The sequence below is a fragment of the Ascidia mentula genome, chromosome 8 (genome assembly GCF_947561715.1).
Source record: "Ascidia mentula chromosome 8, kaAscMent1.1, whole genome shotgun sequence".
Classification (NCBI taxonomy): domain Eukaryota; kingdom Metazoa; phylum Chordata; class Ascidiacea; order Phlebobranchia; family Ascidiidae; genus Ascidia; species Ascidia mentula.
In genome coordinates, this window is record NC_138573.1 from 3,368,208 (window position 1) to 3,383,287 (window position 15,080).

The 15,080-nt window shown below is 38.1% G+C and overlaps 1 protein-coding gene across 1 annotated transcript; it reads right to left on the bottom strand.

Moving 5' to 3' along the window:
- Positions 1–687: 687 nt before the first annotated feature.
- Positions 688–15,014, bottom strand: LOC145912251 (copper-transporting ATPase 1-like). Its single transcript, XM_082999665.1, has 20 exons — positions 14,865–15,014; positions 14,455–14,563; positions 14,181–14,284; positions 13,540–13,770; positions 12,288–13,116; positions 11,948–12,120; positions 11,321–11,482; positions 10,643–10,879; positions 9,893–10,126; positions 9,174–9,396; positions 8,608–8,777; positions 8,238–8,365; positions 7,742–7,925; positions 7,406–7,597; positions 7,184–7,312; positions 6,699–6,849; positions 6,046–6,233; positions 2,976–3,179; positions 2,491–2,711; positions 688–1,927 (listed from the first exon to the last, which is right to left on the bottom strand). Exons 1-20 carry the CDS (start codon positions 14,973–14,975, stop codon positions 1,612–1,614), a joined length of 4,296 nt encoding a protein of 1,431 aa, XP_082855791.1. The 5' UTR covers positions 14,976–15,014; the 3' UTR covers positions 688–1,611.
- Between the last annotated feature and the right edge of the window lie 66 nt (positions 15,015–15,080).

The window sequence follows — 15,080 nt, forward strand, 5'->3', positions numbered from 1 at the left end:
GTTTCCTTTTTGTAGCTGAGGCTTTGTTAAGTTTACTGTGGTTTCAAAACGCGCCCTGAATAAAAAAAAATATAATTTCTGCACAGAATAAGAACCAACAGCAAGAGATGCCTGTTGTGAACGCAGCCTCCAAATGCTGTGTGAACGAAATTCTAGCAACCTAACTCCAAACATTGTAAAACATCCCAAGCAAAGTGTTCACTTGAAAAAATCTTCATCCTTTTTCCAATTCGACGCTTTCTGACGTCAAAAGAGGGGTAGATTCTCTGTTCCATAAACCAGGGTTGTCGCACGGAATCCTGGGCATTGACAAGAGGTTAATTACATGCCAGTAAAGTAATTGCGATCAGTTGTAGCTTAATATTTGCTGCAATTATTCTTACATTGAATTAACAGGAAAGTATTTAAAGATGTTCAGAATTTTAAAAAGTTTTTAGACGCGGTGGCACTTCACGCATTAGTGCCATAACTTATTTCGATACAACGCAGGTGGTTCGTGGCTACTAAGGCGACTTGGTACGCGATATGTCTCAGGTTGGGAACACTTCTTCAATGGAATATAATTCTATTCTTTTTGCCATTGTTCTCGGTGACCAAGAGGAATTTTCGATTCGGTCAATTGTATTTCCCACAATATTCTTTTTCGTCTTAACATCTTACCACAGTCAGACCCTTTGTATAGCGTTAAGCTTTGTTGTTTTAATGAAATAAATGCATGAAACGTGTGTAGAGAAAACTAAGGAATTACTAAGTTCGGTTAAATAGAAAGGCGAACATATATCTAAAAGTGCACTAGAAACGTGTTTTCTGCAGACCAAGGGGCAAACATAACATCAATTTCAACAATTTTAAGACAAATATGCACATTTTATAGCTTCTAGGAAAATTGTATGACCAGACTGAAAAGATTGCCATACAGAAATGAACAGTTACTTGTAACAGCAAGCGGACAATTGGAATTATCTGTTTTGCGTTGTCAATCACTATTGCTAAGACTCGAGACTTAAAGCCTAAAAGCTTACTTGTGACGTTAGCTCTATTCAATAGTTTTTTAGAAAAACATTCAGTGTAATGAAAAATCACGGTAGGACTTCTGGTGCAAGTGAGTCGACGGCGTTGCAATAGCATCTTTGGTTTGTTAATGTTTCTGGTTTGCATGCAGGTGATGAACTGTTAGTAAAAAATGCTGCAACATGATGAAAAATCACATAAAATCTTTGAAAAGTAAACACACTTCACAGAAAACAACAGGGTTCGGAAGGTTTAAACCCAACGCCAATTCGACAAAGCTGCACCCGGTATGAGGATTTTTGAAATAACAAAATGTTTACAATTCTCCAATGGACAAAATTATTAAACCATGTTTCAATCGGTCCAATTCCAATTACATTTTTTTTGTAATGCAGCTTTGTAACATGGCGCAATGTTTAAACAATACGACCCGGAGGTCCGTTTTCAGACCAAAGCAGGAAAATAAAACAACCGGTCAAACAATCGGCAACGGATTATCTGTGAGTGACACAACACGAGCGCGGCATTGACTGCTTGGTGGCGCCATGCAGATGACACAGCACTTTCCGATGCACTCGAACTGAAAATCATCCACTGATCTTACAGCATCTCCTCGGTGTCTTCATCGTCCAACAAGAGCGAACGTTTCTCTGTGGAGTGCCGAGACCCGGGTGCTGTGTAAGATTTCTTTCCTCCGATGCTGCCCTGGCCGTCGTTCTCAGCGATCGAGAGCGAATGCAACGACTCCATGACCTTCGTCCTAATCGCAGACAGGTGGCGCCCGATTTCAGAACTGGATTTAGGCTTGACCGCCCCCTCGACACCGGATATCGCCTCGACCTGGTCATCGCTGATGACGTCAGTGGCGTTGACGTAACGCGGAGCGGGAAAGGCGTCGTGACTGGGTTTCTTGTATCTGTCATCGACATAAGGAATAAATATTTTTATAGTTTTAATTTCTTCCTTACAAAACACAAGGAGATATATTAGTGTAGCGTTGTGGAACAAACTTAAATTCACACTAATTGTGTGTTTTTAAGTCGCGTAAATGGCAAAAAATAAACTACTCCAGCTACAAAAAACCTCTGATGATCCACCACCGCTACAACTAAACAGCTAGAAATGGCCACAGCTACCGAGTTGCGTTTACCACGATTACGTCGAAAAGTTACTGCCACGTCACAGTTTCGTCATCAATATAGGGGAGAGAGACCACTTTCAACAGAAGGGGGTGAATTGGTAAAATCGGATCGTTTAGAACAATATCATGTCGACTGCTTCTTGTACTTTCAGTGGGTGTTTGTGAAAATATTTCCACCGTCGATGCGTCACGCGGTAATTCAAAGACGTCATCACGATGACGTTTGAGGTTTCGCGTCAGGCTAAAACGCGTTAAATTTTGCACGAAACAACATTAACATTTACATCTGCAGACAAAAATTCCGAAAAATTCACAATGTATAAAACACCAAGACTTACAATTTCAAAAAGAGCGACGAGGAAACCACGGACACGGAGCTGAGGGCCATGGCGGCCGAGCCCATCCACGGCTCGAGGACGGCTCCCAAAACGTAGAAGGCCCCCGCGGCGAGTGGAATCCCCACCAGGTTGTAGACACAGGCGAAGACGAAATTGATTCGGATTCTCCTGATCACCAACTTTGACAAATCGATCGCTGCCACCACGTCCATAAGATCGTTCTAAGAAAGAAGTCAGCTGTGATATGAGGACTTGAGAAAGCATTTTTTCGTGTAAAGTTATTATGCGGGAATGAACAATGGTTAAATGCGCGCAAGGACACGGTGCCGATAGGGTCACTATCTAAACAATAACTATATACAGGATTCAAATGTTATCTTCGGGGCTAAAACCTTGTCGTTTTACAGAACAAGAAGAATCACTCGCTTTCAATTACGAACACTATTAACCCGGAAAGCAGGTATGTTAACAAGCAATATACGGACCCTGATAAGAACGACATCAGCCGCCTCCACCGCCACATCAGTGCCGGTTCCGATCGCCACTCCAACATCGGCTTGTGCGAGGGCGGGAGAGTCGTTAATTCCGTCACCAACCATCGCCACTTTCTCCCCGCTCTCCTGAAGTTGTCGGATTTTACCGACTTTGTGGGACGGAAGCACTTCAGCGTAAACCTTCCGGATTCCAGCCTGTCAAAATTAAGTTCGTCGTTTGTCAAATGTGTTTCGTTGAACTGATCTGGAACCAACTGCAAGTCACAGGGGTAATTCAGTATTGTTACATTAAGCAGTAGTACACAAGCGCACAACCAATAAAAGAGAGCAAACTCAAACCCTTTACTAGAAATAGTTGAGTCGCCGAAAGTTAATGATTTTCCGGTGAAATCGGGGATAAAAGTAGGCGAGCGTATAAGAATTAGCCAGTTAATGGACAGTGAAAGGGTTACAAGCACCACAAATAGTAAACACGCAGCTTAAACCGGATACATATTCGCCACAGCCTTGGGCGACTTAATATACCACAGCGGCGATCCTCATTTCAGTGATAACCCGTAAGCTCTGGCTCGATTCGACTCCCATTTTGGTCAGAATATAAGTGAATGCCACGTATTTTCAAGAATTTTTTGTGAAGTTATTTAACCGCTCTTTCTACGTTTACATAAAGAAATTAATGTGTTTTCTGATGCGTAGAAAGTGTTAGCCTACATATTTTAAACGTTTTTGTGACTTTTTTTTGGAGGATTAAAATTTTAAAATTGTAAAAACCCCTCAGTCTTTTTAGCTTGTTTCATGAACGTACAAAGGCAACATATTTCCTGTTATTACAACAAAAGAGAGGGTCATAAGCTCAATGAAAAAATTAAAGCAACATATAACACATCAGCCCTGACGAGGCATTCCAAACCTTTCTTTCATAACCGCATAAAAATTTAAGTTATTCAGGCGATTATAGGATATTTTTTAAAAGCCATATATCACAAGTTTTCAAGGAGTGAATCGTAACCAGATGTTGCAAAAAGTCTATTAAACTGATTCTACCAAACAGGTCACCACAAACGCAAGAAAGGCTGCAGCACAGTACTACATATAGGAATGAAAAGCCTTTATTTTTGAGGGTCCTGAGCCACGGGCGAAGCATCATACCCGCGTACACAAGCAAAAAAACAATAATATACTGAAAAAGCAACTCGCATCAGCGAACACGCCCCGGCTCACATTGTCCTCTCTTTGCTGTACAATACGTGGTTTCTGCCCACATTGCCACAACCATCCAACCCAACAGTTTGTGCACCAAGCATGCGGAAAAAGTATGTTGCTAGGGGACAAGTCTTGTTTTGATTTTACGGTGAAATCGGGGATAAAAGTAGGCGAGCGTATAAGAATTAGCCAGTTAATGGACAGTGAAAGGGTAACACGCACCACAAATAGTAAACACGCAGCTAAAACCGGATACATATTCGCCCTAATAGCCTGTATTGCAGGAGTCCACAGCCTTGGGCGACTTAATACACCACAGCGGCGATCCTCATTTCAGTGATAACCCGTAAGCTCTGGCTCGATTCGACTCCCATTTTGGTAGTAAGAATATTAGCCAAATGTTTGTGAATGTCAAACATTTCAAAGCATTTCTTGTGAAGTTATCAAACCGATCTTTATACGTTTACATAAAGAAATTAATGAAAAAAACACATGTGTAGAAAGTGTTAACCTACATATTTTAAACGTTTTTCAGTTTATTGGAAGTACTAAAATTTCCTTGTAACGTTATGTAGAAAGCCTCATTTTTACATTGTTTCCTGAAAGTACAAAGGAAACATATTCACTGGTTCTAGAACAAAAGTGAGGGTCATAAGCTAAGGAAAAATTTAAAGCAACAAATAACACATCAGCCCTGGCGAGGCATTCCAAACCTTTCTTTCATAATCGCATAAAAATTTAAGTTACTCAGGCGATTACAGGATATTTTTCAAAAACCAGATATCACAAGTTTTCAAGGAGTAAATCGTAACCAGATGTTGCAAAAAGTATATTAAACTGATTCTACCAAACAGGTCACCACAAACGCAAGAAAGGCTGCAGCACAGTACTGCATATAGGGATGAAAAGCTTTTATTTTTGAGGATCCTGAGCCACGGGCGAAGCATCATACCCGCGTAAGCTCAATCAAAGTCAGCGACCAGCCCCAGCTCAATTTGACCCTCTTTTCCTGTGCAAGTGCATGTCAACCCCCATTTCAGAAACACCGCGGTTAAGTCGTCTTATCGAATTGGTTTTACATTAATGTTTGCAGGCCACCTCACTTTGTAGCTTCAAATTTTCGGCACTCCACGTGGCGAAAATGCAGCATAAACTGGATGAAAACGCATGATTGTTTTACACGTGCAACACTTGTAAAGTTTATCAACTACCAAATTCTTTCACATCATGTTTAAGCATAACCACGTCAGTGATCCAACTGAAGCACCATGAACCTCGAAAGTACAAACGCTTGTGTATTCACCGATACCAAAACTAAAGGAGTTTCGGATGTAAATTCACATCAATTTAAAAAAAAGGAACAAAGCAGTCATGACTTAAATCAACCTTTTCGGTTGTTGAAGGTCGCAATTCATGCCTCGCCCACCTTCCATGATCAATAAGATACCAAATTCAAAGTTGGATATTTTTGCCGAGTTTTTTTTAAATATAACAACATTTCTCAGAAATTAAGCTTTAGAAAATGTACAGGAAGCCTCGATATATCATGAATTCAATCCAACTAGCTCACCACAAACTGAAGGCAGAGGGGAACAGAGTGCTTTATATTCGGACACAAAGCTTGGTAAGCGGGAGGACTAGAGCTACGGGCGAAATACAATACCCGCTATTAAAGCAACTCGTATCAGCGAACACGCCCCGGCTCGCATTGTCCTCTCTTTGCTGTGCAATACGTGATTTGCCACTACCATTCAAACCTACAGTTTGTGCAATATGCATGCGGTAAAAAGGTGTTGCTACTAGGGGACAAGTCTTGTTTCGTTCTGTCTCCCATATCTGAAACCAATTAAACACCAACCTGTCTGGCGATCGCCCTTGCTGTTTTCTTATTATCTCCAGTGAGAAGGATGACCTTTACACCCATATTCTGTAACGTGTGCACAGCTAACGCAGCTTCCGTCTTAACAGTGTCTGCTATCGCGAGCATGCATTCCAGGTGGTCGTCGATAGCGGTGAGTATAGCCGTATAGCCAGACTCTTCTTGCTCTGTATGAAAGAAATAGACTTTTAACGCAACAATTTAGGTGCAATCACATGACAACTTTTGGACATGCTGAACAGCTTTTGTCGATAAAAAAAATATTGCTGCGTTCGTTTATATTAATCGAATACGGACTGAATTAGAGTATTTGACAATAATATATATATATGTATATATATATGTATACATGTGTATGTAAATATTTGGATTCAAAATAAATATTCGGATTCAATGTCAATCACATTCTTATTATTTACATGACAAGAGTGGCTACAACTTAAAAATACACCTTTGCAGGGATATGCATAAATATGGGGAAGAACACATGTTCTCATCACACACAACAAGCAGTATGACATGTTACAGGAAGTGGTAAGTGACTGCAATATTTCACATGTATTTCCTGGCGGTCAGTGGCCTACTTAAACGCCACTTTCTGCTTTTATTTATTAATTATTTCATCACTTAACCTGTCATGATTTGTTCGACGGTGTTTGGTAAAACGATTCCGTTTCTTCTCATCCATTCTCTGTTGCCTATCAGCACTTTGTACTTTCTGGATGAAGACATGCTAGAAAGTGATGTCGTTTCTTCCTGTGACAACTGGAGCTCAGCATCCTCCTAAAAAGAAAATGCAAATAGAAATAATAAGGGAATAGGTAGTGGTATGCAACTGCTCAGAAATTTATTGCAATTTTTGGATGAAAAACACTGTGACTGAAAGAGGAAACATCAAAGTTTTGAGATTAAAATTATGGCTTTATAAGGTAGTAAACTATTATTTATATTTCTGTAAAAATTGAGGATTTTTGATTTGTTTCAGATCCATTACATAAGAGATCTTACAGTTAACACATTTATAGCAATTACTCATGATTAAAATAAGCCAAAAGCTTGCAATTATCTTCAAAACACAGTGAGAAAAAATGCAGGCAACTTCTGTTTGTATCCTTACTGGTTTTGGACTGAGCATATTATTGCTGTTTCTCAATACGGTTTCGATCCCAGTAACACTGCACTGAATTCCACAACCAGGGATACCTTTAAAGTCTGAGGAATTGCCGAGAGCATCAACTTGCAAAACCTGATGGAATAATTACAGTCAGACAAACCAACGTTACACATAACGGGAACATAACGTTACACATAACAGAAAAAAAAATCAATTTTATCAAACCTGTTTGGCTCTTTTGACAACGGAGAGGCCAAGTGGATGTTCACTTGCATTTTCTGCAGTACCAACAACAGCCATTAGATGGCGCAGTGACATCCCTGACCCTCCTTCTTCGGGGGTGCAAATATGCTCCAACACAACACGTGGCTCTCCATAAGTAATTGTTCCAGTTTTATCGAAAACAACAGTTTTAACCTGAAAACAACAAACAATGGGTTTTAACACCGTCAAAAAACTAAAACATCTGCAGGGTAGAAGCATGATTTATTTATTATTAAATCACAATTTTAGGAAGTTTATTGTACAACCTAACATTAAATTACTCTACCATACACTCACTTTATGAGATGTTTCGAGTGGCTCGCCACCCTTAATAAGAATGCCATTCTGCGCCCCAACCCCTGTTCCAACCATAACTGCAGTGGGAGTAGCTAAGCCCAAGGCACATGGGCATGCTATTGCAAGTACAGTGATGGCAGTTTGGAATGCAAATCTGATCACCATTTCATGCTGAGACAAGTATCTGTTATGAACAACAAATTAATGTTTTTGATGCACTGCATTACTTAGGTAATTTTTTTGAGTGGAACATTTTTTCTACGAAGTTTAATCTAACAGAGGTTTTGTTCAATAAGGTTAATAAGAGTATTGAATTATGCACATTTCCTATTACTTCAAATATGATTCCTGAACTAAATGAAGTTTTGTTTGTTATAATACAATATGAAAAGTAGTCATAGTGCTAAATGCTAATGAAAAATAAACCAAAAATGTACAATTCTGATTTACAAAACAAAATGGAATTAACAACTTTTTTTATCAAACAAACACTTACTGATGTTTCTGGGCAAAGTCACTTAGAATGCCAGGGTTTGAGAATCCAACAATCACCCAAATTACCCATGTGATGGTGGATATTGCAATTACAGCTGGGACAAAGTAACTAGCAATTTTGTCAGCAACCTAAACGAAACAAACCGTATAAATGTTTTTTCAACTACTTTCCTGGTGTAAATTTATCATAACAGTTTATACAAAAATAAAAAAAAAAGTTGGTACTTTGGTGAAACATCAGTTGATGTTACCAAAAAGGTTAAGAAATCGTATTGTTAACCAAATTGCAATTAGGTTTGTTCCACGGAAACTGCTTCTAGAGATACATTCATTCACACTTTAGTATTGTGGTAATAAAAATTAACAAAAACCTGCTGAATAGGAGCTTTTGATGTCTGTGCTTCCTCAACCAGTCTGACAATTTGTGAAAGGGCAGAGTCCGCCCCAACGTGGGTAGCTTGCATGAGCAAGGAACCGTTTAGGTTTATAGACCCGCCAATGAGAGAAGCACCCGGCTTTTTAGTCACAGGCATTGATTCACCTAAAACATATAACATCAAACATTAGTATGGGATTCATAAAGTTGAATCATTGAAAGTGGTTAAGAAAAAGTATTCCATCAATCCACTTATAAATATATTTTATAATGTGGATTGCTACAATAAATATTTCGCGAAAAACCAGGAGTAATTAATCTGAATATAAATTCCACAGTAGACGTTTTGAACACAACTGTGTTTATCATCAGTGCCAATTCAGAATGAGTTGCACCAAAGCAAGCTCATGTTTTTAAATATTGCCAATACAAAGGAGCTCTATTAAATAAGATCTTGCCAAACATGTTTTCTCTCGGTAATAAGGTTTAAATTGTCATCACTCAGTGAAATTACAAAACCACAGGCTTTGATCCAACACAAAGTACAGTCCAACGTCCAACCTGTAATCAAGGATTCATCGGCCATAGAAGTTCCTTCAACCACTTTTCCATCAGTGGGTATTTTCGTTCCAGGGGGAACTCGTAGAAAGTCACCGCGTTGGACAAGATCAACCGAGATGCTTTCCTCACTCAAGATTGTGTTTTTCTCAGAATCAAACTTTACCAATATTGCTTCAGTTGCTTGTAGTTGCATCAGCTTGGCAAGGGCCTCCGATGTTTTGCCCTGAAAATTAAAAATTGCAGCTTTTATTGTGAAACTTAAATAAAAACGGATTTTTTTTTTTATTTTACACAGATAAGAGATCTGTCTGGGTCTCAAGCTTTAAGACTTGCAATATGCCAGAAGAGCAGTACATTTTTAAGTAAGAATAATAATATTTGTCATGTTTTATCAACAACTATATTTTCAAAAAGGGATACATTAAAACATATTCAAAAATGAGTCCCAGCCAAAGGAACATATTAAATCCCTGTGTTGGTGCCAATGGCAATCCCATAGTGGCCCATTCAACTGAGCACAACACAATAATTAGCTCATTAATAACAATGAGTAATCTGCTACCGGTTGCTGTGTAACTAATCAACATAGTACACCACAGCAAATAAAAAGCCCACATTGGCTCTCTATTATTAGCACAATATTAAAGGTTTCAATGACAAACTCCATACTATAGGGAAAAGCCCAATAATGCATTCAAGTGTATAAAGCATCCAACTACCTTTGCAATATGCTCCAACCATCTTCCCAGAGCAATGAACACAAACAACATAGGTGGTGTTTCAAAGAACGTTTTTGGACTTCCATTTGCCTGTTGGCCAATGGCCACCAGCACCAGTATAACAGAGTATGCATAGGCTATTACTGTTGTCATGACAATGAGCACATCCATGTTGGCAGTTTTGTGTTTTACTGCGGCCCATGCTTGTATGTAGAAGTATCTTCCACCATATATCTGCATTCAATTGAAACAGGCCATGTTATTTTGCATATACATACAACACAGCATCAATAGGGATGATCAAATAATGTTTGATAGTTTACAGCAGTTTTTTATTGAGCCTAATTACTGAAACCAATTGGTGGCAACTGGCAATAATTCATAACCTGATGCAATGGAGGTTAGTCATTTCACATGGTTCATGTTTCAACCAACGACTGAATAATTCATAAGCAACATCTGCTCATAATTTTATTTGCAAAAAAGACAATTTATTTGTAATTGATGTGGTAACTTAAGTAAATTCAACAGGCACATAATGAACATTTTCTTTTAAATGTGAACAATATGCATGACCCTGTTTGTTGTCCAAAAAAAAACACACATATTATATGCATACAATTCTTGGACACACCAAATACCAACACATGGTGTTATCAATTTATGTTGGTGTTCCAACCATGTAGTTAAGAAAAATGGAGATAATGACAAAAACAGAATTTTCTGACTGTCATGACCTTTAGCATTTACCTGGACAGGGGTGCAGAGAAGAAACATAAGCAGGTTTTGTAAACTTAATCCAGGAATAAGCAGGTACGGGTGGTTGTGTGCCCCGGATGCCATGTAGTATATCATGATCACCATTACCGGTACACCAAAGATCAAAGAAGTGAAAAATGATCGACGCCATTGTTGGATCTCCTGTTTGTGATCGAGGCCCGTAAGTTTGTTGTCCTTGCTGCGTGGTGTAGCTCCGAAGCCAGCATCCTGTGTTACACAGAAATATAATAATATAGTTTTGGGGTTTGTGGTTACCTTATTAAATTTCCCAATGCCATTTGCCAAGTCCCAATTCAATTTGGTATAACTTATGATATAATATATATATATAGCATTTCAAGGTTGCATATATTGCAATGTAAATTTTGTTCTTTAGAAAAACATTTTCACCCAAATTCATATCTGTAAATACTGGTAACTTAATATCGGGATGTATAAAGCCAATATTCACTCAGCAACGAAGTCATTGTGCGTTACTTCATGCTCGGTTGGAGTTCAATTCAATATAATTCCTAATTCCAAGAACCAATGCATGTACGGGGTTTGAGCACCCCCAGTCAACCAGAAAATTACAAAATGTGAGAATAGCATTTGCTGAAATTCAACCTAATTCTGACATTAGGGTAGATGTGTATTTACAACTAATACCTCAATGACGTCAATAACATCACGGATTCCTACAATGTCAGAATCAAACTTAATAATGGCAGTTGCAGTAGCCAGGGCAACTGAGGCGTACTGGATTCCTTGGATTGAATTGAGACGTGACTCAATCGTATGCACACATGATGAACAGGTCATTCCGCTGATCTGTGAAACATGGATAGTGTTTGAGACAAATGATCACCACACTTGGCAGCAGGAAACACAACATGACAGCAACAAATTGACTGACTCATATGACGTCACACAATCTAGTCCCTGCATGTAGTCACAGGGTAAAAATGTACTATTTTAGACAAAAAAAATGTTGGACAAAATACACACCAAATGATACAGTAACCCATCTTGTTTTTAACCCATTTAAGAAAAAGAAATGTAAGACAAAATATGGAATCTCGAAAAATTAATTAATATTACATACTGCAAACAGTTTTTAGGGGGTTTATAATTAAATAATCAATCATACAAATATTTTAATACTGACGCGTTTTTCGATAAAATTATTTTAGGGTATATAACTGTTACTTATTGCACTTAAGATTGTACCAAATTTAGTGATATACTACCTTTAAAATTTCATAAATTTATTTTTTGACCTATAAAAAGTCTTACATTTAACTCCACTTGTCCTCCCTTCTGGTCAGACTCTTGGACGGTCGCCCCAAAACCCAAATCTTCAATCAATTCTGAAACATGCTGTGGTGTAATGATGCTGGGACGATATTTAACTTCAGCACGACCAGACATAAGACCGACCAAGATCGATACAACACCTTCTTCACGACCTACAGATCACAAGAGAGTTTAGGCAAAACTTTAGGTAGCATTGAATTAATGGCACAAATCTTTGATTAATGTCAAATACATACAACCAGAAAAATAGATTGACAGTTTATTTTTATAGGGTTTTGAGAAAATATTGATGTTTCTTTTAACTGAGGATTTTACTCACCAATATTGCGCTCAATATTTCCAACACAAGATGCACATGTCATTCCTGTAATGCCGATGAAGGTCCTTTCCACGTCTTCTTCCATCGGTACAATGACATCTTCCAACTGTATATCTGGGGCTTTCTTTGCAGTTTTGGCTTTGCTTGCAACATATTTGGCTGCATGTTTTCCATTACTTGTGCCATTTGAAATTTTACTTGACTGTCTGGTTGTTTGCGAAACCACCGACACTTGCGAAGGGTTTGTTTGAAGCACCGCTGCAGAGTTTCTAGAGGTTATGTCGGAGCCATTTGGAGGCGGAGGTAAACGAACAATATCTGACCCAGAGCCATTGGCCTTTGCTGAACTTGGAATGAATGCCTTGCCATTTGGTAATGTGGCTTTGAAGCTGAGGTGCATTATGTTCTCAGCAAGTTTCTCAGCAGTGATTCGTTCGGGGTCATATATTATTGTTGCTTTCTTGTCATCAAGTGAAACTTTTATGCTGACAATTCCCTCAACAACTTTCAGATTGTCTTCAATTTTTCTAACACAGGACTTGCAGTGCATTCCCTCCACGCTGATAAGCACTAAGGTGTGTCCATCTTGAATGGGGTCTTGTTTACTGGCAAGAGAAGAAAGATCATCAATGTTCAACACAGGCCCACTGCGTTTTTCCTCAAAATGAATGAGATCTCCGTGTTTAGAAGTTTGAATATTATTCTTATCTAGAATTCCGAGTACAATAGCAGCGTCAAATCCCATGTCTTCAATGGCATCTTTCACTTGTTCCAGTTGTATGAGCTCTTCATTGTACTCAACAGTGGCTTCTCTCAATTCAAGGGACACCTTGGTCAATAAATATTTAATTACGACCCATAAATAAGCATCTGGTTGGTTGGTGCAGTAAAATGTAACAGAATAACTCACATGGCTTTTCAATATAGCACAGAGAAAATGCCAGAAAAGCAAAATAATCAAGTAATTTTATGGTTGGTTTGGCAAACTTGTGCAGTATTTGAGCTGCTGTTTCAAATAAATTTTAAAATAAAATAGAAACATCTTCATAATCTGACTGCCACAAATTATGCAACTTACAACCGTTTTTTGACTTAATGGAGAAAGACATGCATAAAGAAAAACATACGTAGATCCACACAAATTATGCAACACACATACATAAATAATGCCTGCATATATTTCCCACAAATTGTCTTTTATTGTGTTACCATTGAGTGGATCTACATCACCACTATTCCAGAATACTTTTACCTTTATACTTAGCACGCCTGTGTAGCTGCCAATCTGTTGTTCAATCGACCTCACACACGAGTTGCATGTCATTCCTTCAATTGAAACTCTTCCTGTAGACGTCCGTTTTGAAATTCCTTCAGTGCTCACAGATGCATCAAAACCCATATCTTCAATGCTCTCCATGAGCTCTTTCACAGATGTTAGACTTGGCTTGTATTGTATTATACCTTGCTTGTTTTGAAGAGAGACCTGAAAGGAGATGTGTGCAAACTGTAATGTTTACATAAAAAGTTAAAGCAAAGTGGGAAAAAAGTCTGACACAAGGGTTGTATAATAATGCTTTGGAAACCAGATAAAAATTCCCATCCAGTGTCAAAAATCATTCAGGTGAGTAATTACTTAGGTTCAAGAACCTAAGTATTTACTCACAGAAGGTTACTCCAGCGTCTCCCTGCCCATACTCTCACATTCACCACCTTTTTTTATTACTGAAATAAGTTGGGCAAAAATAAACCAATGAATGAATGAATGAAATGTCAAGACACACAAAAAACTGGGACTTTCCATCTGTCAAGCAGTTCCTGTTCACAGTTATCGTGAAGGCAGATATTTTGTGGTTTCAAATTTAACACATATACAGATGCAAAATATCTACATACCTTTATTTCAATTACGCCCTCTTCTTTTGAAATCTTGGACTCAATTGCGTTGACGCAGGCATCACATGTCATCCCATCAATGTTAATTACAGCTTGTTTTTCATCTGTATAAAAGACAATTTCACAGAAAACAAAACCAGCTCAAAATTAGCTGGCTACTACAACAACAATCTTTTCATACAAACATCAATAGGCTATGCAAGAATACTAACACATCAAACTTTGCACTATAAGTGGACCACCATCATCACCAAAAGAAAAAATCATATCTTACCTTTCAGTTTAACATCAAACCCCATATCATCAATTGTTTCCATAACTTCATTGAGTGTTACTGCACACGAATCAAACACTACTCGTGCCTCTTCTTTTTGCAGAGACACCTTCAAACACAAACAATACAGTTGTTGATGAACAGTACAATAAGAGGCAGTAGAATATAACCGAGTTTCATCCATAACATAATCAGGACATGGGATGCAGACAAACTGTTTCACCCCAAATTTCAGACAGGATGATAAAAAAATAAGCATGATAATAGAATTTAGATAAAAAAGCTAAGTACCAAAATTCACACAATTCTTTAAAGTAAGCATGGAATGGCAACCTGTCTATAAGCTAGTAAAGTTTACTACCAACGACACATTTAAAAATATTTACATGTAACAAACAATAACTTCACACCTCAACATTTTGTATTCCATTTCGTTTTCTTAAATTTGTTTCAATTGTTTCCACACAAGAGTTGCAGGTCATTCCAAATACGGACAATACAACCGATTCCGTTTCAATCATGTTTAAACAACTTTTATCAGTTTAAACACAAAATAAATTACATCTAAAAAAGTTAAACAAGCACTGTAACAAACAGCTACGTATAAAGACTTGTTACTGACTAAA

What these genes read in the sequence shown, in the direction of transcription:
- LOC145912251 (XM_082999665.1), bottom strand. Translation starts at nt 14,975, where the DNA reads ATGATTGAAACGGAATCGGTTGTATTGTCCGTATTTGGAATGACCTGC. An exon ending in ATGTTATTGACGTCATTGAG is followed by an intron (nt 10,880 to 11,320) that starts GTATTAGTTGTA and finishes TGTGTAACACAG; the next exon opens with GATGCTGGCTTCGGAGCTAC. An exon ending in TTCTCTGCACCCCTGTCCAG is followed by an intron (nt 10,127 to 10,642) that starts GTAAATGCTAAA and finishes AATTGAATGCAG; the next exon opens with ATATATGGTGGAAGATACTT.